General features: G+C 46.2%; 1 protein-coding gene across 2 annotated transcripts in view; it reads right to left on the bottom strand.

The window, feature by feature from the left end:
• The window catches only part of PCBD2 (pterin-4 alpha-carbinolamine dehydratase 2), an 87451-nt gene extending 63323 nt beyond the window's left edge, over positions 1 to 24128 (bottom strand). Inside the window, exons 1-2 of one of the 2 annotated variants that reach the window (XM_083181430.1) lie at positions 23871 to 24128; positions 12211 to 12336 (exon numbers count right to left, since the gene is read on the bottom strand). In XM_083181430.1, coding sequence (XP_083037556.1) covers positions 12211 to 12336; positions 23871 to 23960 — 216 coding nt within the window. In that variant the 5' untranslated portion in view covers positions 23961 to 24128. Of the gene's footprint in view, positions 1 to 12210; positions 12337 to 23677; positions 23701 to 23870 lie in introns of those variants that run through there. The other variant, XM_083181431.1, reaches the window with a different exon arrangement.
• Positions 24129 to 25745: the final 1617 nt, after the last annotated feature.

Below are 25745 nucleotides of genomic sequence, written 5' to 3'. Positions count from 1 at the left end.
AAAGGGCTTGGGCCCACGCAACCATTGCTGAACCTTGGTGATCATTACCACGGGACAGTAACGGACCGCCTCTCAAACCACTGGGAGCCTCAGCAATGTTGTCTCTTGCCTGGGGGCCGTCGCCCCACGCAAGTTTCATAGGCGTGTTGGAAAAAACTGCGTGCCTAAAAAATAATACAGGCGTGCCCAAGTACTTTCAGGGGAGGGTGTGTGATGTCAGCTCCGCCCCCGATCAGGTGGATTTCATGATGCCGCATCATGTTCTAAGCTTATAAAACTTGTAAAAAAAACAGCATTTAATTACCAGACTTTGCACCAATCATATACATTTATCCCTAAGACAATCATGGAATAGTTTTTTGGGGCTGGGAACAGCTGTTCCCCGGGATTGTCAGTAGTTACTCCCATCACTTTTTCATAGAAAAGCAAAAAGACAAAAAAAAAAAAAAGAACCCGATAGAAATTTTAGTCTGCAGGATTTATAAATATACCAACATAGGATCATTTTAACTTTCTGAATGGTTTATGTTTCAGTCATTTTGGTTTATCTGTCCGCGGCTGCGGTATGAACGCGCGTTCGTCTTCCAGAGCCAGAAGAGAGATGGTCCGTCCCTCGGGGACCGCAGGAGGGGATAGGAGAGGAAATTATGCTTTTCTGTTTTTAACACAGAAGAAAAGATAAATTCTCATCTGACATTTTAAAGAAGCAATTTATTTTTTTATATATCGATGACAGATTTACTGTAATATATGTTTTAGCTCTGTAAAATAAGCGCGTTCTACTGAGTAGGTAGTAGTGCAAGGACATTATTGGGGTTGTTAAAAGGGTATCCAAAGCCAATGGATTTAATTTATTGGCAGCTGCCCCCCCCTGCAACTTTTACTGTAATATATATATATATATATATATAAGCAAGCAAGGGGTCCGGCACTCAGGCTGTAGAAATTCAGCTGCTTAGGTGCGCTTCTATCCCTCAAGGAGAAGTATAGTGTGAACAAGCAGAAGTCACTCTAAGAAATAATTCAATGCTGCACGGCGGCAGTAAAAAACGTGAAGACACTAGTATAGTGCAAAGCCAACGTTTCGGGCGGGTAGCCCTTTATCAAGACATGTCTGTCATGTCATGTCTTGATAAAGGGCTACCCGCCCGAAACGTTGGCTTTGCACTATACTAGTGTCTTCACGTTTTTTACTGCCGCCGTGCAGCATTGAATTATTTCTTAGAGTGACTTCTGCTTGTTCACACTATATATATATATATATATATATATATATATATATATATATATAAATATATATCCAAAGTAGGGAACAATTATTCCACAGAGCGCACTCACCAGTCTTGATACAGTTAAAACTTTCAAGTTTATTTCATCCTTTTAAAATCCAACATAGTGGTCGACGTTTCGAGTCACAACAGGACCCTTTTTCAAGACCTCGATACAGCTCAGTCTCCTGCTGACAGTGATGCACTGAGGCACCCCAGCCCAGGTCTAAATGCTACACACTCCGCCCATCAGGGCCATTATTAGCCAATCAAATGGTGCTTATTATTATTAGTGTACCCTCTAACAGCTGAATATCATAAATACAAACATACCGTATCAGCAGACTCCCGCCGATCACAGTTATCCGGCGTGCGTTTCACAGCCTGTAAGCTACGCTGCCGTCACTTCCGGCTAACGTGCGTTCCACTGTAAGGAAGTGATCACGGTAGGCTGAGAGGGGAGCAACGCCCGGTCACATGGCTGACGCCGGGCATGACGCCGCGTGCGTTCCAGCTCAAACCCGGAAGTTACACTCTATTCAGGCTATGCGTTCCATTATAATGCGGAAATAGTTTTTATATTTCCATTTAGCGTTAGGACCCACGGTAGGTGTGTATACGCAAATAGATCCCTGAGTGGGGAACCCCATCACCACTGATAGGTCCAAACGTATTCCACATGTTATTAAAAGATTATTAAAAAACATATAAATTGCGTAATCCATGAAGGGGGGACCATGCAAAAATGATGTACAGTCAACCCCAAAAGGGACACGCAATCTGTTGTCCAGTACTCACACAGCTCATAGGCAATCTATCAACTAATATTTATACCAACAAAAAGATAATAGGAGAAAGCAAAAAAATCCAAACTTATTATAATGAGCAAATTAATAATAAAACTTAGAAAAAACCTAGCAATTGAGTGCTGTGAGCATGATTTCCCAAGAAATGGACATTATAGTTCAACATCTATTATTCCTTTAGGAAAATTGAGAGGGTGTTCTTCTCATTTAATCCTCTTGGTGAAATAGTGTCCAAGTGGTGTATCCAATAGGCCTCCCTTTTCAGGAGAGCTAGTCCACGATCGCCACCCCTTGGATTTGGGGCAATCCAGTCCATGATCATATAGCGAAGACTGGCGACTTGATGTTTTAAAATTAAGACTGAAATTAAGAATTTGGAAAAAGAATCATTAACAATATTAAAAAGTGACAAAAATGATGATTGGTTGGGTCGATTACAGGAACAAGTAGAAAAATATAAGACAGAGTTGGTAGCCTTTAAGCGGAAGAAATATGCGAATTATACTCACCGATAATTCCTTTTCTTCCTAGAGATCCCATGGCAGCCATGACAGTGGGATATTCCCCTCCTCCTACCAGATTAGACAGGACTTTTTTCAGGGACCGCCCCCCTTGGGTATAACAGCTCACACCTCCCTCACCTCTGTGTCTTTCGAGTGTCTCCGCACCAACGTCCCTGAAAAAACTTCTAACACAAAGGGTGGGAAATAAGTGGCTGCCATGGGATCTCTAGGAAGAAAAGGAATTATCGGTGAGTATAATTCGCATATTTCTTCTACGATCCCCATGGCAGCCATGACAGTGGGACATACCCAAGCTGCACAATAAACGGGAGGGAGCCAATATGAATGTAACAATGATTTATTCAAGAGACTTATCTTATGGACAAGGCCTCTTCAATTACAAGATTCCCAAAGTGGGCTGTAGACACGTTCAAGGCATAGTGGTTAGTAAAGGTATGGACGGATGACCATGTAGCGGCTTGACAGATCTCCGATACTGACGCCTTGGCCCTTCTAGCCCATGATGTGGCCACTGCCCTGGTTGAATGTGCCTTGATGATTGGAGGCGGTCTCTTATCTTCATTTTTGTAGGCGAATACGATAACTTCTCGTACCCATCTCGAAATGGTTTGTTTCGTAGCCCTAGAGCCCTTCCTCGGACCCTCAGGGATAATGAATAAGTGATCAGACTTTCTGATCTCTTTTGTACGATCCAGATACACTGAAACTGCTCTCACCAGATCCAGCGTATGATAGGCCTTCTGTTCGTCATTAATCGGCTCAGGGAAAAACCTAGGCAAGGAAATTTCCTGATTTAAGTGGAACGCTGATATGACTTTTGGCATGAAGTCTGGGTGCGTTCTCAGCACAACTCTGTCAGGGAAGATCACTAGGTACGGTTCCTTGATCCAGAGGGCCTGAATCTCGCTGACCCTCCTCGCCGATGTTATGGCTATCAAGAACAGTACCTTCCATGTTAGGTACTTCACCGAAGAGTCTTCCAGGGGTTCAAATGGCTGTAACATTAGTGCTTTCAGCACCAAATTCAGATCCCACGGGGCCACTAAAGATTTTCTTGGTGGCCGTATTCCCTTGATTGCTCTACAGAACTTCTTTACTAGCTTTTCCTCAGCTAATCTTCTGTCCAACAGTACACTGAGAGCAGAAATCTGTGACTTAATGGTGGCTACCGCCAGCCCCAACTCGAAGCCTTCATACAGGAATTGCAAGACCTTAGCCGTAGAGATGTCGGCAAACTGACCTTCAAAGTTCCCCCATGAGATGAACTTCTTCCAAGTTTTGTAATATATTAGCGAGGAACCTTCTTTCCTTGCTTTTAACAACAGTTCAGTCACTTGTTCGGATAAGTTATGGCGCTTCAAAGTCGCCCGCTCAATCGCCATGCCCTCAGCGAGAAGCTTTCTGGCTCCGGATGACATATTGGTCCCTGTTTCAACAGGTCTGGTATCACCGGCAACACCCACGGTGGTTGCACCGCCATCCTCAATGCTGAAGTAAACCAGGCTCTTCTCGGCCAAAATGGAAGCACTACCAGTACTTCCACTCGGTCCTCTCTGATTTTCTTGAGCACTCTGCTGATCATGGGAAATGGCGGGAAGACATATCCCAGAGTGAACTCCCATTTCACTGAAAACGTGTCCAGTGCCTCGGCTTGTGGGTGAAAGGATTTCGAGCAGAATCTGCTCACCTTCTTGTTGGAGAATGACGCCATCAGGTCTATCTCGGGTTCGCCAAACCTGGCGACTATTTGACTGAACACCTTTGAGTCCAACTCCCATTCTCCTGGCAGAATCCTCTTGCGACTTAGAAAGTCCGCTACAGTGTTCTCTGGACCCGGAATGTACACGGCCGAGATTGATTGCAGGTTGTTCACTGCCCACGACATGATCTTCTCCAACACTCTCAGTACAGGTAAACTCCTTGTACCCCCTTGGTGGTTTATATGTGCCACTACTGTCATATTGTCTGACATGATCCTTAGGTTGGTATTCTGAAGTTTGTCTTGTAGGCAACAGATTGCTTCCCAAACGGCGAGCAGTTCTCTGACATTGGATGACCTTGCACTCTCTTCTGTGGTCCAAGACCCTTGTACCGAGTTCCTCCCGAGGTGAGCGCCCCAACCTTGAAGACTCGCATCGGTCGTCATAACCACAAATTCTGGGTTTGAGAGACTGGAGCTTCTTCTCCTTAAGCCAGAGCTCCACCACCTTAACGAATTCTTCGTTTCGGCATTCAGGATTATCTGGAACCCTTCGTGGGTCTGATTCTTCATGAATGGGAGCAGCTGCCACTGTAGCTTCCTCATGTACCACTGGGCCCATGGAATGATACGTATACATGATGTCATCATCCCTAGAAGTTGTAGCGCCACCTTCAGGGGGCATCTTCCTTTTGTTAATAACAGTTGCGTCAGATTTTGTATCTTCAGGCAGCGGTCTACCGACAGGCTCACTGAAAACCTTACTGTGTCTATAAGGACACCCAGGAACTTGATTGTCTGGCAAGGCTGCAGCTGACTTTTTTCTTGGTTGATCACCCAACCATGTTTCTGCAGAAATTCTATTGTAGTTTTGACACTCATCTGGACCTCTCTCACTGATCTTCCTGCCAGCAATAGGTCGTCCAGGTACGGCCAGATTTGAATTCCCTGCTTCCTTAGTTCTGCCACAAGTGTCACCAAGACTTTTGTGAACACTCTCGGCGATGTTCTGAGCCCGAAGGGAAGGCAGGTGAATTGATAATGTTGGTCGAGGAGCGAGAACCTGAGAAACTTTCTGTCCTCTAGTGCCACGGGGACGTGATAATAAGCGTCTTTTAGGTCTATGGACGCTAACCAGTCTTCTTGCCTGAGACCCATCAGGATAGAACTTATAGTTTCCATCTTGAACTTTAGTTTCTTGATAAAGAGATTCAATCCTCTCAGGTCCAAGATGGTCCTGAAACCACCTGTACTCTTCTCCACTAAAAAGAGATTCGAATAATACCCCAGACCTACTTGGTCTTTCGGGACATGTTCTATTGCTCCTATTTGTAGAAGCTGTAGAATCTTCAAGGTGAGAGTCTTCTTCTCCAGTTTCTTCACTGGAACTCTTGACCTGACGAATTTGTTCTTCCAAGGCCTCCTTAGAAATTCTATTTGGTAGCCCCTTTCCACAATCTTGAAGACCCATCTGTCTGAGATCGATGTCTTCCAGATTTCCGAAAACTGAGACAACCGGGCTCCGACTCTCACCATTGAACCACCGTCATAACTTGGAACCTCTCCGATACTGCTGACGAAAGGACTGGCGAGTCATATTCGGATTCCCCCTACGGGAGTACTGGCGTCCGGGGCGATAACTTCTTGCCTCTCTGTAAGTTTGTCTGCTAGACGTAGGGATGGGAAACCTATTCCTCCTATCTTGGGGTAGTCTCACGGATTTTCCCCCAGAAATTCTCTGGATCATCGAATCCAATTTTGAGCCAAACAAGAACCCGCCTTCAAAGGGTAGTGCAGTTAGACGATTTTTGGAGTTGGCATCCGCACTCCAGGGCTTGAGCCAGAGCGCCCTCCTGGCCGTCACCCCTTGTGCCATCGCCTTAGCCGAGAACGACACTGCGTCCAAAGAGGCCTCACACAGGTATTCGATAGACTTCTGTATGGTTTGTAAGCTTCTCAGCAGATATTGCTTGGAAATCTTCTCGGTTATGTCTGTATGGAGCTCCGACGACCATAGCCTCATTGCCCTTGCCACCGATGCGATAGCCACGCTGGATTTAAGTGACAGCGCAGAGGTCTGGTGCAATTTCCTAAGCGAATTTTCAATCTTCCTTTCCATAGCGTCTTTAAACGCCGCCCCATCTTCCAGCGGTATGGTTGTTCTAGACGTCAGCTCTGCCACCGCTGCATCAACCTTGGGCACTAGACACCACTTCAGGAAATCCTCATCCTTGAAAGGATACATCTTATCCACTCTCGCCCATCCAGCCATCCTTTTATCCGTGTTGACCCATTCCTTGTTGATCATCTCACGGACTACTTTGTGAACCGGGAATGTTCTTCCTTTCTTCGATCTATCTTCGAAGAGTGGATCCGCTGTGGTGTCTGAAACTTCTGGGTAATTCATGGACTTGTAAATGCTTTTCAACACACTTTCCACCAATTCGAGGTTGAAAGATCTCACATCTTCCTCTATTTCACCTTCCTCAATGTCCTCTGCCTCCAATGGTTCTATCTCCTCCGAAGAACCACCCCCTTCTGTCAGCATTCCAGCTTGCTCCCGAGACCTCTTGGGTTTCTGAGACTGCAAGAACTCCTCTTTAGAGACGAATGACTTCTGCATCCAATCCATTAGTTTTTTAAGGACATCTGATTGGTCCGACTTGTCCACCTTAGGCTGTGGGATTCTGTCACACTCTTCACACAGCGTCCTCTTATCGGCACTGGCAAATGCTTTATCACAACTCATGCAGGTGCAGGTAAGGAATTTCTTCTTAGCTGTTCTTTTTTTATGAACAGGCGATTCAGGCACACTGAAAACAAAACAGAAACCTGACTAGTATCATGCAAAATAAATCAAACTAATGCCCAAAACCAAAGGGCTTACCTCAAAGGGGCAATGTCCGGCTGCTGGGAAGAAGGTGCTTGCTGCTGGCTTTCCTCCATGGTTCTGCTGCTGTATAACCCCAACACAGCTGTAATCCATGTCCGTTTATATTTAGGACAGTTTTAACCATTCCCCCGCCAGCAGCGCTTAAGCCTGGCTATTTCAGCGCTGATTTCCGCAATGCGGAACCAAAAAATCGGGTCCCCGTTTCCGGGGACACCATTCTGCTGCACACTCGGTGCACAATGCCGGCGGAAGTGACGTCTATGCGCACTTCCGCCGCACGCGTCCCAGCACCCGGCAGCACGCCGCGTCTGCTCCCAGCTCCCATACCAGGTATCTGCCGGAAAGCACTTCCGCCGCACGGCTACACGCGCCGACGGCCGCCTGACACCAGCTCCAGCGTGCTGCTCACCTTCTTGTTGGCTCACCGCTCAGAGTCTATAAGGTACTGCCGCCATACACCCACATTGAACAGGGGTTCTTGTATGCCATATGCTGCTGGGGTTCTCTGTAAGCAACTGGCGCTAAGCACAGTCCTTACTCCGCATAGTTGCTGGAGGCAGGTATCTCAGAGGCCCCACTCCTCCGCAACTCTCCTTCTTCCCGGGAAGCCATCCCATACAGTATAGAGAGGTAGCCCTGTTTAAAAGTAAAATAACGCCCTGCCTGTCCTATCTAGACGGAGACAGGAGAAAAAGACACAGAGGTGAGGGAGGTGTGAGCTGTTATACCCAAGGGGGGCGGTCCCTGAAAAAAGTCCTGTCTAATCTGGTAGGAGGAGGGGAATATCCCACTGTCATGGCTGCCATGGGGATCGTAGAAGAAATTAGAACAAGTTGAACAGGATTACCAGCAACACAGCGTTTATCGCTGGCTAGCTGGTGAAGAAAGGTCCCGGGGCAACCCAGGGGGGAGATTCAGAAACCGCTAGAGGGGCCAACACTTCAGAAGTGAAGACAGCACTGATAGGTTTAATTCTTATTCCTCATCAGAAGAATCCGGTGAGATGCTGCCACCCTCGGGGGCCTCTACCCGCTCAGCCGCGGTTCCTTTTTTAGGACAGGGCTTGGGCCTGAGAGATGGCCCAAAAGGAAGAAAAGAGCGCACCCGAGGCGTGGTGGGTGGAAGAGGAAGAGGTCGCCCAAGGGGCAGCAGATCGACCAGGAATTAATTTTTAATTTGTCCTCCCACACACTGACACAAGCAGAAGAGTCCCTTTTACTTAAAGGCCTATCATTTATAACCACGAACCCTCATGATTCTTTTAAGTGGTCGATAGATCACTACAAAATTGGCAGAAAGATGCGGCTTCGTGAATATTTTGATGGTAAACCACCAGACCCTCTACGGAGGACAACGGCCATCAAACCCTTTAAAAGAGCCAGCCGCTTCGATCCCCTGTCATACAATGCAAGTTTAAAAACTTTTCTGAGGGTCGTAGATAGGGATTGCAGACGTTCTGCAACAAATTACAAAAAGACCTTTGATAATTTAAGTTCGGCGGAGAGACATGCATTAACATCCTTAAAAAATAATAACAATCTGATAATAAGGAACGCCGATAAGGGCGGAGCTGTTGTTCTGCAGGACTTCTCCACCTACAACAGGGAAGTTCTGAGACAGCTGTCTGATGAAATGACCTATCAGAGAGTCCCTAAGAATCCCATGTTGACTGTAAAAACAAAAACTGACTCACTATTAGCCCTTGGCCATGGCCAGGGATGGATAGACGAGGATGAATTGGCCTTTCTAACGGTAGAGCATCCGGTTTGTCCGGTGCTCTACACATTACCTAAAGTCCACAAAACACTTGACAACCCACCGGGTAGGCCCATTATTTCGGCCAGGGGCTCTGTTTTACAACCCCTGGCGAAATATTTGGACTACCACTTGCAACCCCTGGTCAGGAACACAGGTTCATACCTTAAGGATACAGGCCATTTATTGAAAGATTTGGACCAGATAGGAATCCTTCCAGATAATATTGTACTGGGTACACTGGACGTGTGCTCGCTCTATACGATCATACCGCATCGTGATGGTATAGAAACAGTTAGAGAAGCACTAAGCCTCAGGACGGAGGGGGGACCCCCAACTGAGTTTTTGGTCACTCTACTAGAGATTGTACTGAGAGAAAACCACTTTATGTACGAGGGCATGCATTACACCCAGTTGGCTGGCACAGCTATGGGGTCCAATGTGGCCCCAAGCTATGCCAACTTGTACATGGACTCATATGAACGCAGTAATATCATTCCAATGTATCATCAAAATTTACTGTATTTTAAACGCTTCATAGATGATATTTTTGTGATCTGGAGGGGGGACAGTGAATCATTCTATCAAATGATAGAGACTCTGAATAGCATGGACAGTCCAGTCCGCTTCACGGTCACCTGTGACCCTTCACAAGTCAGTTTCCTGGATGTGACAATTTTTCGGGACAATAAGGGCCTACATTACACCTTATACAGGAAAGAAACTGACCGTAATACCCTACTTTGGGCGACGAGTCACCACCCCCCCCCCAATTGAAGTCCAACTTGCCAGTATCCCAGTTCCTAAGGGTATTAAGGAACAATTCCGAACCAGAACATGCTGAGACCCAGCTACAAGAGTGTGTCGACCGATTCCTGTCGAGGGGTTATAACAAGCATGATGTCCAAAAAAGCTTAATGAAAGCCAGAGCCACTCACCAAAATGATACAGGTGTAATACATAAGTCCAAAGAAGACAGGATGGTACTGAATATACATTGTGACACCAATCTGGGTACCACACAGAAGTCTTTGAGAAACAATTGGCATCTGATAGCAACGGATCCAGCATTCAAAAAGCTACAGAACACCAGACCTCTAATTAGTATCACTAGAGGACGCAACCTAAAAGACACTCTTTACCGCACCAGTAGTAAACATACCACGGAGGTGGACACTATGTGGTTATCGAAGAAGAAAGGTTGCTTCAAATGCCTTGGCTGCATTACCTGCCAGGGTCTAATTGTTGGGAAATATTTTTGCCATCCCCATAGTGGAAAAAAGATTCTGCTACAACACAAGTTGGACTGTCTTCTGGACCATATTGTATACGTTCTCATATGCCCCTGTGGGCTGATGTATATAGGGAGGACGATAAGGACTTTGCGCGAAAGAATGAGTCAGCACAGATACACAATCCGGGAAGCACTGTCCACGGGAAGTACGGACAAACCCGTAGCGGCTCATTTCTTAAAAGTAAAACATCAAGTCGCCAGTCTTCGCTATATGATCATCGACTGGATTGCCCCAAATCCAAGGGGTGGCGATCGTGGACTAGCTCTCCTGAAAAGGGAGGCTTATTGGATACACCACTTGGACACTATTTCACCAAGAGGATTAAATGAGAAGAACACCCTCTCAATTTTCCTAGAGGAATAATAGATGTTGAACTATAATGTCCATTTCTTGGGAAATCATGCTCACAGCACTCAATTGCTAGGTTTTTTCTAAGTTTTATTATTAATTTGCTCATTATAATAAGTTTGGATTTTTTTGCTTTCTCCTATTATCTTTTTGTTGGTATAAATATTAGTTGATAGATTGCCTATGAGCTGTGTGAGTACTGGACAACAGATTGCGTGTCCCTTTTGGGGTTGACTGTACATCATTTTTGCATGGTCCCCCCTTCATGGATTACGCAATTTATATGTTTTTTAATAATCTTTTAATAACATGTGGAATACGTTTGGACCTATCAGTGGTGATGGGGTTCCCCACTCAGGGATCTATTTGCGTATACACACCTACCGTGGGTCCTAACGCTAAATGGAAATATAAAAACTATTTCCGCATTATAATGGAACGCATAGCCTGAATAGAGTGTAACTTCCGGGTTTGAGCTGGAACGCACGCGGCGTCATGCCCGGCGTCAGCCATGTGACCGGGCATTGCTCCCCTCTTAGCCTACCATGATCATTTCCTTACAGTGGAACGCACGCTAGCCGGAAGTGACGGCAGCGTAGCTTACAGGCTGTGAAACGCACGCCGGATAACTGTGATCGGCGGGAGTCTGCTGATACGGTATGTTTGTATTTATGATATTCAGCTGTTAGAGGGTACACTAATAATAATAAGCACCATTTGATTGGCTAATAATGGCCCTGATGGGCGGAGTGTGTAGCATTTAGACCTGGGCTGGGGTGCCTCAGTGCATCACTGTCAGCAGGAGACTGAGCTGTATCGAGGTCTTGAAAAAGGGTCCTGTTGTGACTCGAAACGTCGACCACTATGTTGGATTTTAAAAGGATGAAATAAACTTGAAAGTTTTAACTGTATCAAGACTGGTGAGTGCGCTCTGTGGAATAATTGTTCCCTACTTTGGATGTGTTTTGGCACGCATAGGATTCTACCTGTGAAGCCTGGGCTTACTGGCACCCCAGCAAGAATTTGCATGAATATTGAGAGTGCTGCTTTACATTCTGGATATATATATATATATATATATATATATATATATATACACACATATACACACACACACACTTGTATTTTACTAGTTTAAAGCCCGTCCCTATCTGCTCCTACCTCCAACCTCTGTCTTTACTGCTCCAGCTGTTGTTGAACTACACATCCCAGCATGCTCTGCAACAGTTTTAGCATGGGCAAAAACCAAAACTGTAGCAGGGCATGCTGGGATGTGTAGATCAAAAAACATCTGGAGGGCCAAAGTTTCCCCATCCCTGCACTAAAGACAAGAAATCCCCTTTGTTAAAACGCGGCCTTAGAAAGACAAGGCCAGGTTATAATTGGGAATAAAGTAAATGAGAGCAGGTAACTGTGCACCTGGGTAAAAACATGCTGCGCTGCAGGTGGGGCAGATGTAACATGTGCAAAGAGATTTAGATTTGGGAGGCACCAGACTTCAATCCAAATGTAAGTAAAAATAAAGCAGCCAGTATTTGTGGGCTACATGCAAAAGTAGCCAGTATTTGCCCTGCATGCAAATAAAATGATATCAATGATTACACCGCTGTAGGTCACAGTACCTGGTTGAAGGTCTTAAACACAAACTCTTTGTAAATAGCGTCTCTGTCAGTGACCTCCGTCCACCCCACGCCCTGGAGCTCCTGTACAGCTTGCGTCCTCTCCTCCGGAGTCAGCGAGTGCGATGCCTGACAATTAATAAGAACATTCCATCATTGCACATACGTCACTGTTGCCCATAGCAACCAATCAGATTATGTCTCGTTTCCTAGCATGCAATATAAAAATGACAGACAGACTCAAATTTGTTGATATGGGCAACATCATCTCTATTCATTTTTAGAAGCTTTAGTACATTTTTGTAGATTTGCTCTATTCTACATCCACCTTATTACGCACCAGCCTGTTCTGGGCAACTATGGTAATTATATTATGGTGCTGGGAGGCGTGATCCGCGTGATCCAGAACCGCATCACGTGACTTCACCAACCCGCCAGCTCAGAGCATACATCACAAGCACTGACACAGGGACATCTGGCCCCATACACTGCTAATTTACAGTGTAAAGCAAGGAGAATACCCACAGCAACCAATCAGCTTTGAGTTAGCATTTATGAAGTACATTCTACAAAATGATTAGTTGCTATGGGCAACCACACAGACGTATGTATAATAAGTGCAAGGTATCTGCCAGAGAGGAAGATGGGCACCTCGGAGCATGCACTCAGGCTCTATATGGGGCTGGGGGTTTTAAGAGAGAAAGAAGTCTAAGGCAGAGGTTCCCAAACTTGGTCCTCAAGGTACATTAACAGTCCAGGGGCCAGATGCACTAAGCTTCAAAAGTGATAAAATGGAGAGTTATACCCCTTTTACACCGCCGAAAAATCCGGGTCAGACCCGGATCATCGGCGGTGTAAATGGGGTATATCCGTGTCGATTTACACGGGGTCTCTACCCAGGTCCTGACCTGGGTAGAACCCGGATAGGACCCGTGTAAAGGCCGGTGTAAATGGTCCCGCTGCGGGTGCAGGCACCCGCAGCGGGTTCACAGCGTGCAGCACTGGGGAAGCTGTCCCCAGGTGCTGGGAGAAAGGGGGTGTCTGCGGCTGCTGAGGGGAGGTGGTACCTGTCAGCCTGAGGTCGGAGCCGGAGGGGATGATGTGCACCGCCGCCGCTGCTGCTGGTGAATCAGGCCCAATAGCATACAACTGCGGGCAGCGGGGGATGATGGTCGGAGCCTGAGGGGATGATGTGCGCCACTGCTGCTGTACCACCCCCGGCAGCCGGTCCCTGCGGCGAATGGACAGTCAGTGTCGACGGTCCCTCCAGCGCATGGGAACTAGTACTAGCGGCGCACATCATCCCCTCCGGCTCCGACCATCTTTGACCGCAGTTGTATGATATTGGGCCTGATTCAGCAGCAGCGGCGGAGGCGCACATCATCCTCTACGGCTCTGACCTCAGGCTGACAGCCAGGTACCCCCACCTCCCCTCAGCAGCCGCAGAAACCCCCCTTCTCCCAGCACCCGGGGAAAGCTTCCCCCCTCTACCCCTTCAGAATTTTTATTTAAGTAGTGTGTATATATATATATATATATATATATATATATAAGTCCTTTGGCTGCACTCCAAAATGAACGGCAAATTGTTCCTAAGGTAATAAACTGGTGCTCTCCGATGCAGACAGTGTGTGCTGTCTCAAGGTAGAGTCCTGGGGGGCACAGAGGCACTCAGAAATAATCCACACGTAGGCAAAGATATATATATAGATAGATGATAGGATGATGTCATCTCCAAGCGCCAATCAGCGCCGCGGCCGGACCGCTGCTGGGGGCAGCCCAGCACTAAGGTAAGCTGCTGGGCTGCCCCCAGTCCCCACGCGCACTACCCCCCCCCCCCGCCATCGCACAGGAGGTGAATTGATGCCGCACACAGGCATCCGTTCACCTCCCTCCCCCGCTGCTGTCTGCAGGGTATAGCAGACAGCAGCGCCGGCTGTCAGTGTCAGACTGACAATCCGTCCAACCTGCGGACGCTGCGGTCCGCAGGTTGGAAGTTCCCCATTCATGTAAATGGGAGCCGGGTCATCCGACCCGGCGTTCCCATTTACACCGCCCTCTACCCAGGTCCTAGCCGTGTTCTACCCAGGTCAGGACCTGGGTAGAAGTCCCGTGTAAAGGGACACGGCGTTAGGGATTTACACGGCCGAAGATCCGGGTCTGACCCGCCGCTGACCCGGATTTTTCGGCGGTGTAAAAGGGGTATTATTTATCACTCTTCATTTTATCACTTTTGAAGCTTAGTGAATCTGGCCCCAGGTTTGAAGAAGAACCAATATTGGGAACAGGTGACTTAATTTGTACCTTAATCAATTTGATTTAACCATCTGTCCTCATCCATAGATATCCTTAAAACATGGGCCATTGGGTGTCTTGAGGACCGAGTTTGGGAACCTATGGCCTAAGGCATGTGTTGCGTAGAGTGAGGTTCAACAATTTTAGAATACCATGGTAGGTATGTAAGTACCTGTATAGTGTAATTCATGGGCCGATGGTGTGGGATGGTGTGGGTCTGCGTCTACGCGATTATGCACAAACCCCTACATCAGCTGTGCCACTGTACATGTGTATTTAAAATCATATTTGTCTACCCTCCAGGACCATGCTCCAGCATCTCTTATCTCCTGCTACCCTGGCATTAAAAATCAAATCTCCTGATACTTTGGATTTTTCACTGCAGCCAGAACCCCACCAAGGAGACCCTTGTTAGACCCCTGGCAGAAGAGAATACAGCTTGCCTGACCCCCGTGATGTGTCTTCTTATCCCAGCTGCTAGTGTGTGTGTGTGTGTGTGTGTGTGTGTGTGTGTGTGTGTGTGTGTGTGTGTGTGTGTGTGTGTGTGTGTGTGTGTGTGTGTGTGTGTGCTGTGGAATGTTTTATTAGTAATCTGTAGTTAAACACACAAGAAGAACAATACAATACTTTTTTTTTTTTTTATAAAAGATGATCGTTAAAAAGTAGAAATTCACACAAGGTCAAAATTTCCCTAAACATATTTCTACTAATGTTATATAGTAATATCTTGCAAAAACCAATTACAAGTAGACACACCCATTGGGTGGAGCATGAAGCACATGACACCCCCCCTTAACGGAGCATTCAACTACCAACTATATCCTCCCTAAAACTAGTTTTGAAAAGTAGGCAAGTACAGTAGGTTTTAAAAGGGATATCAAATATAAAACATTTAAGATGAATTAACTTTGTGCGCCTCAAGGAACATTGGATGGACTATTGGACTATTCCGTAAGGACTTGGTAATTACTAGAATAGATCATGTGTTTGTATCACGATCCCCATCAATATATAGTACTGCGTAAAACATTCTTGTTGCCTTCTTTTGACCGGAGAGGAGGGGGGGGGGGGGGGGGGGGGGGGGCTAACACAAAAATCCAGAGTCTCCCACAGCTTCAAAAAGTCTAGGCAAATATGGCAGAAAATGCTGATTATTTGTAAACAAATAAATAATAGTCTTAAAGTGAGTCTGATGTCATATTACTACTACTAGTTAGAAGCCTGCCAAGTCTCCATATCCAGAAAGTTTGAAACAGATCATTTTGCCTTCACTTTCTGTTTAACAGTAATTTGGTCTGTAGAGTGGCCTCTTGTGGCCACTGGTGGTACTACACCTCAAAAAGATGAGATATAGGCCCTTATTCTGGTCGGTGCGGATATATCCGCGTGCGTTCGGGCTGCCGATGTTTTGTGTCTGCGCATGTGCAGAGGCGTCTCTGCGCATGTACGAGCGGGGCGTACGGCCAAATCCCGCAAGATATGTGAACACTCCGAACAGGGGGTGGAGAGGGGCGTGAAGGGCTATTTGTGCTCATTACCATATGCATACGCCCCGCGTTTCATGGGCGTTCCCATGCAAACGCTGGGCGTACGTATGGTAATGCGGCCGTGACGCACGTGTAGGGGGAGGACATATGACATCGCCGGATGTCAGCTGTCCCCCCCCAGATCCCTGCTTTTGCACGGAAAAATGTCCGTGTGGTCTGAGGTTGCGGGAGCTGGGGGAGCACTCGGTCCTGCATTCGATGGTCTGCGACCATCGAATGATGGGGGAGGTTCCCTTAGATGGAGGAGGCGTATTACGTGAAAAATACACGTGCGGTCCGTTCGGCCAGCTTCTTACCGTGTACGGACGGAGTTGGCGATCCGTATGGAAGGCGGGGTTTCGCACGCACGGTCCTGGCCGCATAATCGGATCCGGCCGCACCGACCAGAATAAGGCCCATAGAGAGATAGAGATGTAGATATAGATAGATAGATAGATATATATAGCAAATAGTCTGGTTTTTAGGCCAGAGAGGGCACTCACCACCACAGTAGGTACAATGCTTATTTATTCAAAGATAGTAGACAGGCATGGTCAACGTTTCAACCCCGGAGGGCCGTTTTCAAGACAGCTACAAAGATCAGTGTGTCACCACAGCAAGCCAGCAAAGTTGCATATCTTTTTTTTTTTAATTACCAAAAAAACACACCCACACGTTACATATATTACATTGATACACTACACTCACCAACGAACACTAAAATATACCAATAACTGCAACCACTGAGCTGCGGAGAAACCAAATCTGCCATAATCCCGGCATGCGCCGGATGATCGGAACGGTAATATGGCAGCAGCTGGTGACGCACGTTCTTAGCCCTGTTTACACAGCAGCCTTATCATGTATGTCTCATGGGAGAGGAGGAACGAGCACACAATACACGTCTACATTAGCATAGAACACTGCGCATACAAGACCCTCGGAAGTGGCCAGATGCCTGAACGCTGCATTATCCTAATAAATACGACCGGCTACAGAGAACAAGAAAACTAACACACTCTAAATACATCTAAAACGCCAAAAGGAGAGCAGATGTTGGCGAACATTGAGCCCGGGGGCTCAGTAGAAAGCCCATAAAATATAACAGCACAATTGCCTTCAAAGGACAAATAACAGATTAACATAATTTTTCAATTTCTAGGAACTCACAATAGCTGTGATTCTGAGCGCTAAGGAATACTTCACTAATTGGTACAGTGGAATCGCGTTCCGCAGCTGGCCATTAGAATTCCATTGCTGCGTGTCAGAAATATGGACGCTCTCAGAACTAATTAGGCACGAGGAAAATATGAGCAGCATTCAAGACAACCCTATATTTACCGTAACTATACACAACATAGAATTGTGCTATACAAAGAATGTGACATTCTGCGTCCGTTTACGACAAAACAGATTCGAACTGTTTTAAAGTCGGATTTGTTTTGTCGGAAACTGCCTTCGATGCGGTACCACTAGTTCCGCCGGCGGAAATAGATGCTACGATTGAAAACCTCACCAGGCCGGTAACTTCTGAACAAGTCCTTATTTATCAAAGTATGGATAAAGTGGTGAGAAATAAAGCAATAACCAATCCGTTCCTTCCATTTTTTAAGCACAGCGTGTACAATGAGAGCTAGTAGTGGATTGGATCTATCTCCGTGTTTTGATAAATGCCCCCCCTAAGCAATGTTCCCTCTAATTTTACGAAGGTTGTGTGCGCCAAAAGATTTTGGCTGTGCAACTTTTGAAGGAAATTTAAATTTTTGTGCGCCACTTATATATAACTGGAAAATTACGTTCAGCATTTGTGTTAACTTTACTTCAAAATGATATTAAACATTTAAACATTCAAAACACAGCACACAATGTAGTTAATGGGTGAAACTCACATTAATTGAGTCCGCAACTGCATAAAGGGACCACTGCTGCATTGTGCGCTCTGTTGTAATGTCTGTGCGCATGCTCGTCGAGTTGTGTGCGCGCGCACAGCTTAGAGGGAACACTGCCCCTAAGGCTTAGATCTCCTGTAGAAATCTAATGATCACGGAAAAGTGGGACGTACACAGTTACCGTTACCAGAAGGTGTCCTGGATCAGGAGGAAGTAGAGAGAGCAGCCCTGGCACAATGAGTCTGCAAGCCTGATGTTATTTCTATATGAATGTAAGGGTTTCTAACAGTGATTAAACATGTACAACATAAGTTTCATCGATCTATATCAAAATTATATGTCTAGTGTGTCTCAGAAACACTGCCATCTGTTGGCAGCAAGTGAAACTACATCTTTCTCTCTCACACATACACAGAGGCAATCACAAGGTAGCAGACTAGCTTTCGAACCATTTGCGGGCTTACAAGTCAAATATGTGTGTGCGTGTATTTAAGTTGCGTGTATGCACACAGATAAGCTGGAATCGGACATTCGTCCCTACAAGCAACTGGAAAGACAGAATAGAGAGGAAAGGGGCACTGTAGATGCATCAAGCAGTTGGTTGCTACGGGATACATCTCCCCCTGTGTACAGTGACAAGTGTTCTGTATAACTGTAAACAGATGCAACCAAGTGTGGTTGTTATATATGGTAAGAACTGTCAGAACTAGCTTGGCGCTCTTTGGTGCTTTCTGCATCGGTCGTGCAGATTTGAAACGATTTTGTGGGCATGTTTAATAAACAGCTTTTTGTTCTGTTTTTATTCATAGGGAAAATTATATTTGCTGCATTCAAGGCTTATTTTTTTCTTTCAATTAAAATCAAACAGCGAAAGTGTTTATTATTAGGAATATAAATGCTAAACTTTTTTAGCAGAGCGTGATTAATCTTGCACCTGAAGGTTGCTTGCTGCCGGGATTCCGAATGAGGAAAATCCACTTACAAGTCAGAGATTATACTAAGGGGGGAGGGTGAGCATTACTGCCTCACAGCACTAAGGTCATGGGTTTGATTCTCACCATGGCCCTAACTGTGCGGAGTTTGTATATTCTCCCCGTGCTTGCGTGAGTTTCCTCCGGGTGCTTTCCTCCCACAATCCAAAAATATACTGGTAGGTTAATTGGCTCCCAACAAATTAACCCTAGAATGAATGTGTGTGAGTGTACATGTGGTAATATTCTCTGTAAAGCGCTGCGGAATATGTGTGCACTATATAAATAACGTAATAAATAATAAAAAAAGTTAGGAATCTATTCTTGAGATGGAGAAAGCGTGTTATCACATATGGCCACTAGATGGTGCCACATTACAAAGAATGTCAGTTTTTGTAAAAAAAAAAAAAAAAAAAAAAAACTGAACACACACAGAATAAACTACATCTCAGGTGATCCAAAAAGCGAACAGTTTTTAACCATCCAATGCTGGGTACACATGACGATATGTGCACCCAGCAACCTGGTTCACGATGGGACCAAGTTGCGCTGCCCAGTTCCACACACATGCCAATGCAGGGGTCTTCCGCAGCATGACTCTTGCTAGTGATGTCCTCTGTTGTCCTGCATGCATAGATGCCAAGGACAGAATATATATATATATATATATATATATATATATATATATATATCCAGGAGGCTCCGCACTCACATCCAAATGTCAGGACCATAGACGGGGTGCACAGCAAAGGTCATCCAGTCCGGATAGCCAGTTATACTTCAAAGTGCTTAATAAAAAGCGAGGGCACTCACCATAGCAGCAAAAGTCAGTAAATTTTAATAGTCACACATGGTAGTCGACGTTTCGACCCGCATGGGGCCTTTGTCAAGACACACAAAGTAGATCCAAAGGTACACCAGAGAAGGCAAAGTAACACTCACACATAATGCCAAGCTCACCTATATACACCCCCAGCCAAATTACCTAGCACAGCTGTGCAAGGCAGCCAATGATTGGTCAGCATTGCTGACACGCATAATAGGTACACAAAGTAACATGGAAATAGCGTGAACCACGTAGTTGAAGCACTTGTAAAACGGAAGACACAATAGAGCATGCAAGCAGGGATAAATAAAGTAATAAACACTTAGCTGGACAAGCAAAAACACGCTATCTAGCGTGATGTAGTCAAACCCGGAAGTCCGGGTGGTGACACGCACCCGATACCGGAAGTGCGTCATGCGTTCCACATCGCTTTGCGAGTGGAACGCATAGAGTGCCGTGGCTCAACATGAGTCGGAACTTGCAGAGGCTAAACCCGGAAGACGGGATAATAGCACACACGCAATCCCGGAAGTGCGCGTTGCGTTCCAGTGCCTAAGCACACTGGAACGCAAGCGCAAGTAATGAGATGTAAAGACAAAATTGTAAAACGAGCTGTGTGTAGCACTGTGGCAGGGGGCTGTATACAGTGAAGCACATTAAGATAAAATACATATAAAGAACAAACAAACATTAAACATGTATAGAGACAACTCAACTGGTGGCACAGTATAGCAAAAATCCTGTGTCACACATTTAACCAGTGGCTATAGAAAATTTTTGAAAAATAGAAAAAATATTAATGCGGATGTCAGCAGGGCTGTATCAGTCCGATGGTATGAGGACAGTCCAGAATGAGAAACAAGGTATTATCCTTGTTTCATTGAAGGAAGATGTTAAGGTGGTTATATTCATTCAGACCCTTGGGGTCGATAGTGTTCAAGCGTGAGATCCATCTTGCCTCAAGTTTTTTAAGTTTCAGCTCACGATTGCCACCTCTAGGGTCCTTAGGGACATGATTAATCAACATACAGCGTAATGATGAGATCTGATGTCCCATTTGCAAAAAGTGTCTGGCCACCGGTTTATCAGAACTGCCTGCGGCATAGGCAGCCCTGATTGAAGTACGGTGGTTGGCCATGCGTTCACGAAAGCATCTGGACGTCAGGCCGGTGTAGTATAAACCACACGGACACACAAGAATGTAGATGACAAAGTCCATCGTGCACAAAAGCTTCTTCCTTATTTTAATTTTCTCACCACTATGCAGGTGGGGAAATGTCGAGCCGACAATCATTGATCGGCAGGTAATGCAGGTTGCACACCTGAAGCATCCATTTTTACCCCCAATTAGCCAAGTTGTGGCTTTTGGTGATGGGTGCATCGTTGGACGCATCAGCATTTGACGAATGTTAGGACCACGTCGATATGCACTCATCGGTAAGGTCCTGGTGTCCAATTTTAATGCTGGGTCAGTGCCTATTATAGGCCAAAGATTTTTGTAGATGGATTTAGTCAGGCCAGAAGTGTGGTCATATGTGCTTACATGGACCATTCGATTTGTGGCCTTATTAGGCTTGTGCTGCTGTGGTGTGTGAAATTTTTTATAGGCTTTCGAAAGGCAGCGTGCAATCACTTTTGGTGAGTACCCTCGATCCAAGAAACGCCCCCGCATATCTTCAATCTGTCGCTTAGCATTCTCGGTGCTAGAGTTGATTCTTAAAACACGCAAGAATTGCGATATTGGTAGGCTTTCTTTCAGCGATGCCGGATGCTGACTGGTGGGGTGTAGAAACGTATTCCGATCTGTTTCTTTTTTAAAAAGTGTAGAGGCAAGTAAGGATCCCTCCTTGTACACTTTTACATCTAGAAATTCAATGGCATCATATTTAATATTGTGAGTGAATTTAACAGGCTCATCCAAGCCGTTCAAATGCTCAACCATCAGACAAAATTCAATTTCAGTGCCAGACCAAAGAATAAAAACATCATCGATGTAACAATAGCACTTGACGCACTTCCGGTATCGGGTGCGTGTCACCACCCGGACTTCCGGGTTTGACTACATCACGCTAGATAGCGTGTTTTTGCTTGTCCAGCTAAGTGTTTATTACTTTATTTATCCCTGCTTGCATGCTCTATTGTGTCTTCCGTTTTACAAGTGCTTCAACTACGTGGTTCACGCTATTTCCATGTTACTTTGTGTACCTATTATGCGTGTCAGCAATGCTGACCAATCATTGGCTGCCTTGCACAGCTGTGCTAGGTAATTTGGCTGGGGGTGTATATAGGTGAGCTTGGTATTATGTGTGAGTGTTACTTTGCCTTCTCTGGTGTACCTTTGGATCTACTTTGTGTGTCTTGATAAAGGCCCCATGCGGGTCGAAACGTCGACTACCATGTGTGACTATTAAAATTTACTGACTTTTGCTGCTATGGTGAGTGCCCTCGCTTTTTATTAAGCACTTTGAAGTGTATATATATATATATATATATATATATACACATACATATATACATACATATATATACAGTATATACACATACACACACACACACACCTACTACAGGTTGAACATCCTTTATCCAAAATGCTCAGGACCAGAAGAATTTTGGATAACGGATTATTCCATATTTCGGAATATTTTTATATTTCAATTAGGTATTTTTTTGTTGTTTAAATACATCAAACAGATGAACTACACACAATTATATTTTATTTGTGCATGAAACAAGGTTTCAAAACCTGAAACAAAGTTTGTACACTATATAAGGTACTGAATTTGCATGCCAATCATTTTCTTGCACATATTTTGTGCCAGTTACATATCATGTCCCCAGTAGTTCCAGTCACATATCATGTCCCCAGTAGTGCCAGTCACATATCATGCCCCGGTACTTCTTTACTTTCACGGCGCCAGCATGGCGCCGTGCGTCTGAGTCCCCTTGCGGGGCTCGCTTCGCTCGCCCACGCTGCGGGCTCGGTGGCTCGCTACGCTATTTAAAATCAACTCCATGCCAACATGGATAGTGGAGGTATGAACTATCCATGTTGGCATGGCGTTAAGTTCCTTTATTTTACATAGTTTGTGGCGAGCGTAGAAGCCGGAAGTAGCACGGCGCCATGCTGGCGCCGTGAAAGTAAAGAAGTACCCATGCCCCCAGTAGTGCCAGTCACATATCATGCCCCCAGTAGTGCCAGTCACATATCATGCCCCCAGTAGTGCCAGTCACATATCATGTCCCCAGTAGTGCCAGTCACATATCATGTCCCCAGTAGTGCCAGTCACATATCATGTCCCCAGTAGTGCCAGTCACATATCATGTCTCGAGTAGTGCCGGTCACATATCATGCCCCCAGTAGTGCCGGTCACATATCATGCCCCCAGTAGTGCCAGTCACATATCATGCCCCCAGTAGTGCCAGATGCATATCATGCCCCCAGTAGTGCCAGTCACATATCATGCCCCCAGTAGTGCCAGATGCATATCATGCCCCCAGTAGTGCCAGTCACATATCATGCCCCCAGTAGTGCCAGATGCATAGATGCTGTAATAACATTGATGAAGAGCAGGTGCCGGGTGCTTGGTGAAACATTGCAGCCTTTATTACAACTTGGTCATGTTGCAGTGGTAGATCAGGTGTAGGGATCAGCATGACCCACTTCCTGCGTCTGTATGCAAGTGATTGGAGCAAGCATAAGGACCCCAGTGCTGTGAGTGTGTATGGCAGTAGTGGGAGCAGGTGTAGGGATCAGAATCCCACTCCTGTGTGTATGGCAGAGGTGGGTGCAGGTGTAGGGATCAGTATGACCCCCCTCCTGTGTATGGCAGTGAGGAGAGCTGTATAGTGTGTACTCACCATGCTAGTGAAGGCTGCTCTGAGCAGGGGTAGGGAGCAGGGATCAGTATGACCCCCCTCCAGTGTATGGCAGTGATGAGAGTTGTATAGTGTGTGTGTACTCACCATGCTGGTGAAGGCTGCTCTGAGCAGGGGTAGGGATCAGGATGACCCCCCTCCTGTGTATGGCAGTGAGGAGAGCTGTATAGTGTGTACTCACCATGCTGGTGAAGGCTGCTGTGAGCAGGGGTAGGGATCAGGATGACCCCCCTCCTGTGTATGGCATGAGGAGAGCTGTATAGTGTGTGTGTGTACTCACCATGCTGGTGAAGGCTGCTCTGAGCAGGTCCTGGCTGCATGCAGGGGGTGTGAGCCTGGCTGGGAGTCTCATACACAGGAAGCGGAGCATGGCTGACCCACTTCCCTGACTCTGTGATCCCCACCCCGGTCTAGTCTGTGCACAAAACCTGGCTGTGATCCCTCAATCAGTCATACACACACACTGACTGTATGTATCATGTCATGTGCTGCTGCCGGGGAGGGGGGCGGAGCTGCTGTTGCTGACAGATACACTGTAACCATGGGCAGGAAGTGCTCCCTCCCCTCCCTCTCTCTCCATACGGAATAAGTGCCCAGTAAGTATAGATAAGTCACCCTCAATAAATTTAGATCACTGTGGCTGATGCTGTAACCGGGAGACCAGCCATCCTATATAATAGAAGGCTAATGCAGCTTCTCACCTTTAAAGGGGGAATCAAAGTGTTTTGCACATTGGAGACCACTAGATGGCGCCCGACAGATGCATTCAAGCAATTTTTATGTCAACCTATTGACCCTGTTGAACTTTTGACCCCGTCAACTAATTGCATGTCCACCCTTTGGGGGTTGACCTATTGACGGTCTAACTAATAATTTACACCCTATTAAAACAATCCCTCCCACAGTTCTGCAGGTAGAAGTCGCTGTCGGGGTTTGGCTTAAATTGCACCTAAAGCTATCACATAATTTTCTCCAGTGTTCGGATACGTGTTGTACTATACCAGTGGTCGCCAACCCGTCACTCGCGAGTTACTGGTAGCTATCCGAGTGGCTCAATCACTAGCCGCCCGCCCGTCCCTCCATTGCCCGCCGCCACCACTTCCCTTCTGAGGGGATGAGAGCGCATCGCGCATCTCTCCATTCCCTCACTGTGGGCCAGCAGCCAATCAGAAGCCAGCCCGCGAGTTTTAACTGGCTGACGGCCCAGTCACAGAGAAGTGAGGGGGAGGAGAGTGCTGTGCTCTCCTGCCCTCAGAAAGGAAGTGGCGGCAGAGGAGGAGACAGGCAACCAGCAGGGGGGGGGGGGGGGAGAGGAGGAACACGACACCGGACACACCTCTCCCTGGCAGCAGTAGGAGCAACAACGGTGAGTTGTGCTGCTGCTGGGAAATTGGGGGCATATGTGTATCTGGTACCAAGGGAGCACATGTATACATGTATATCTGGCACTATTGGGGACATATGTGTATCTGGCACTGTGGGGGCACATGTATATCTGGCACTATTGGGGACATATGTGTATCTGGCACTGTGGGGGCATACCTGGTACTGTGGGGGCATACCTGGCACCGTGGGGCATACCTGGCACCGTGGGAGCACATGTGTATCTGGCACTATTGGGGACATATGTTTATCTGGCACTATTGGGGGGCATGTATGTATATCTGGCACTATTGGGGGCATATGTATATCTGGCACTATTGGGGACATATGTATATCTGGCACTATTGGGGACATATGTATATCTGGCACTATTGGGGGCATATATGTATATCTGGCACTATTGCAGGCATATGTATATCTGGCACTATTGGGACATATGTATATTTGGCACTGCACTATTGGGGGCATATATGTTTATCTGGCACTATTGGGGACATATGCATATTTGGCACTATTGGGGGCATTTATGTATATCTGGCACTATTGGGGCATATGTATATCTGGCACTATTGGGGTATATGTATATTTGGCACTGCACTATAGAGGGCATATGTGTATCACCCCCCCATTTTCATTGGCCGCACCCCATGTGGCATGTGGCTACACCCAGTGTATTTATTTAGAATGGCACCACAATCAGGCGGGCATTGTTTATCTGGCACTACTGGGGGGATATGTTTATGGCATTACTGCGGGTATTGGGGGCATTGTG

Source organism: Crinia signifera, chromosome 4 (genome assembly GCF_055691185.1).
Source record: "Crinia signifera chromosome 4, ASM5569118v1, whole genome shotgun sequence".
NCBI classification, from domain to species: domain Eukaryota; kingdom Metazoa; phylum Chordata; class Amphibia; order Anura; family Myobatrachidae; genus Crinia; species Crinia signifera.
Note: the sequence above shows the minus strand (reverse complement) of the source record. Positions and strands in the feature narration are given on the sequence as shown.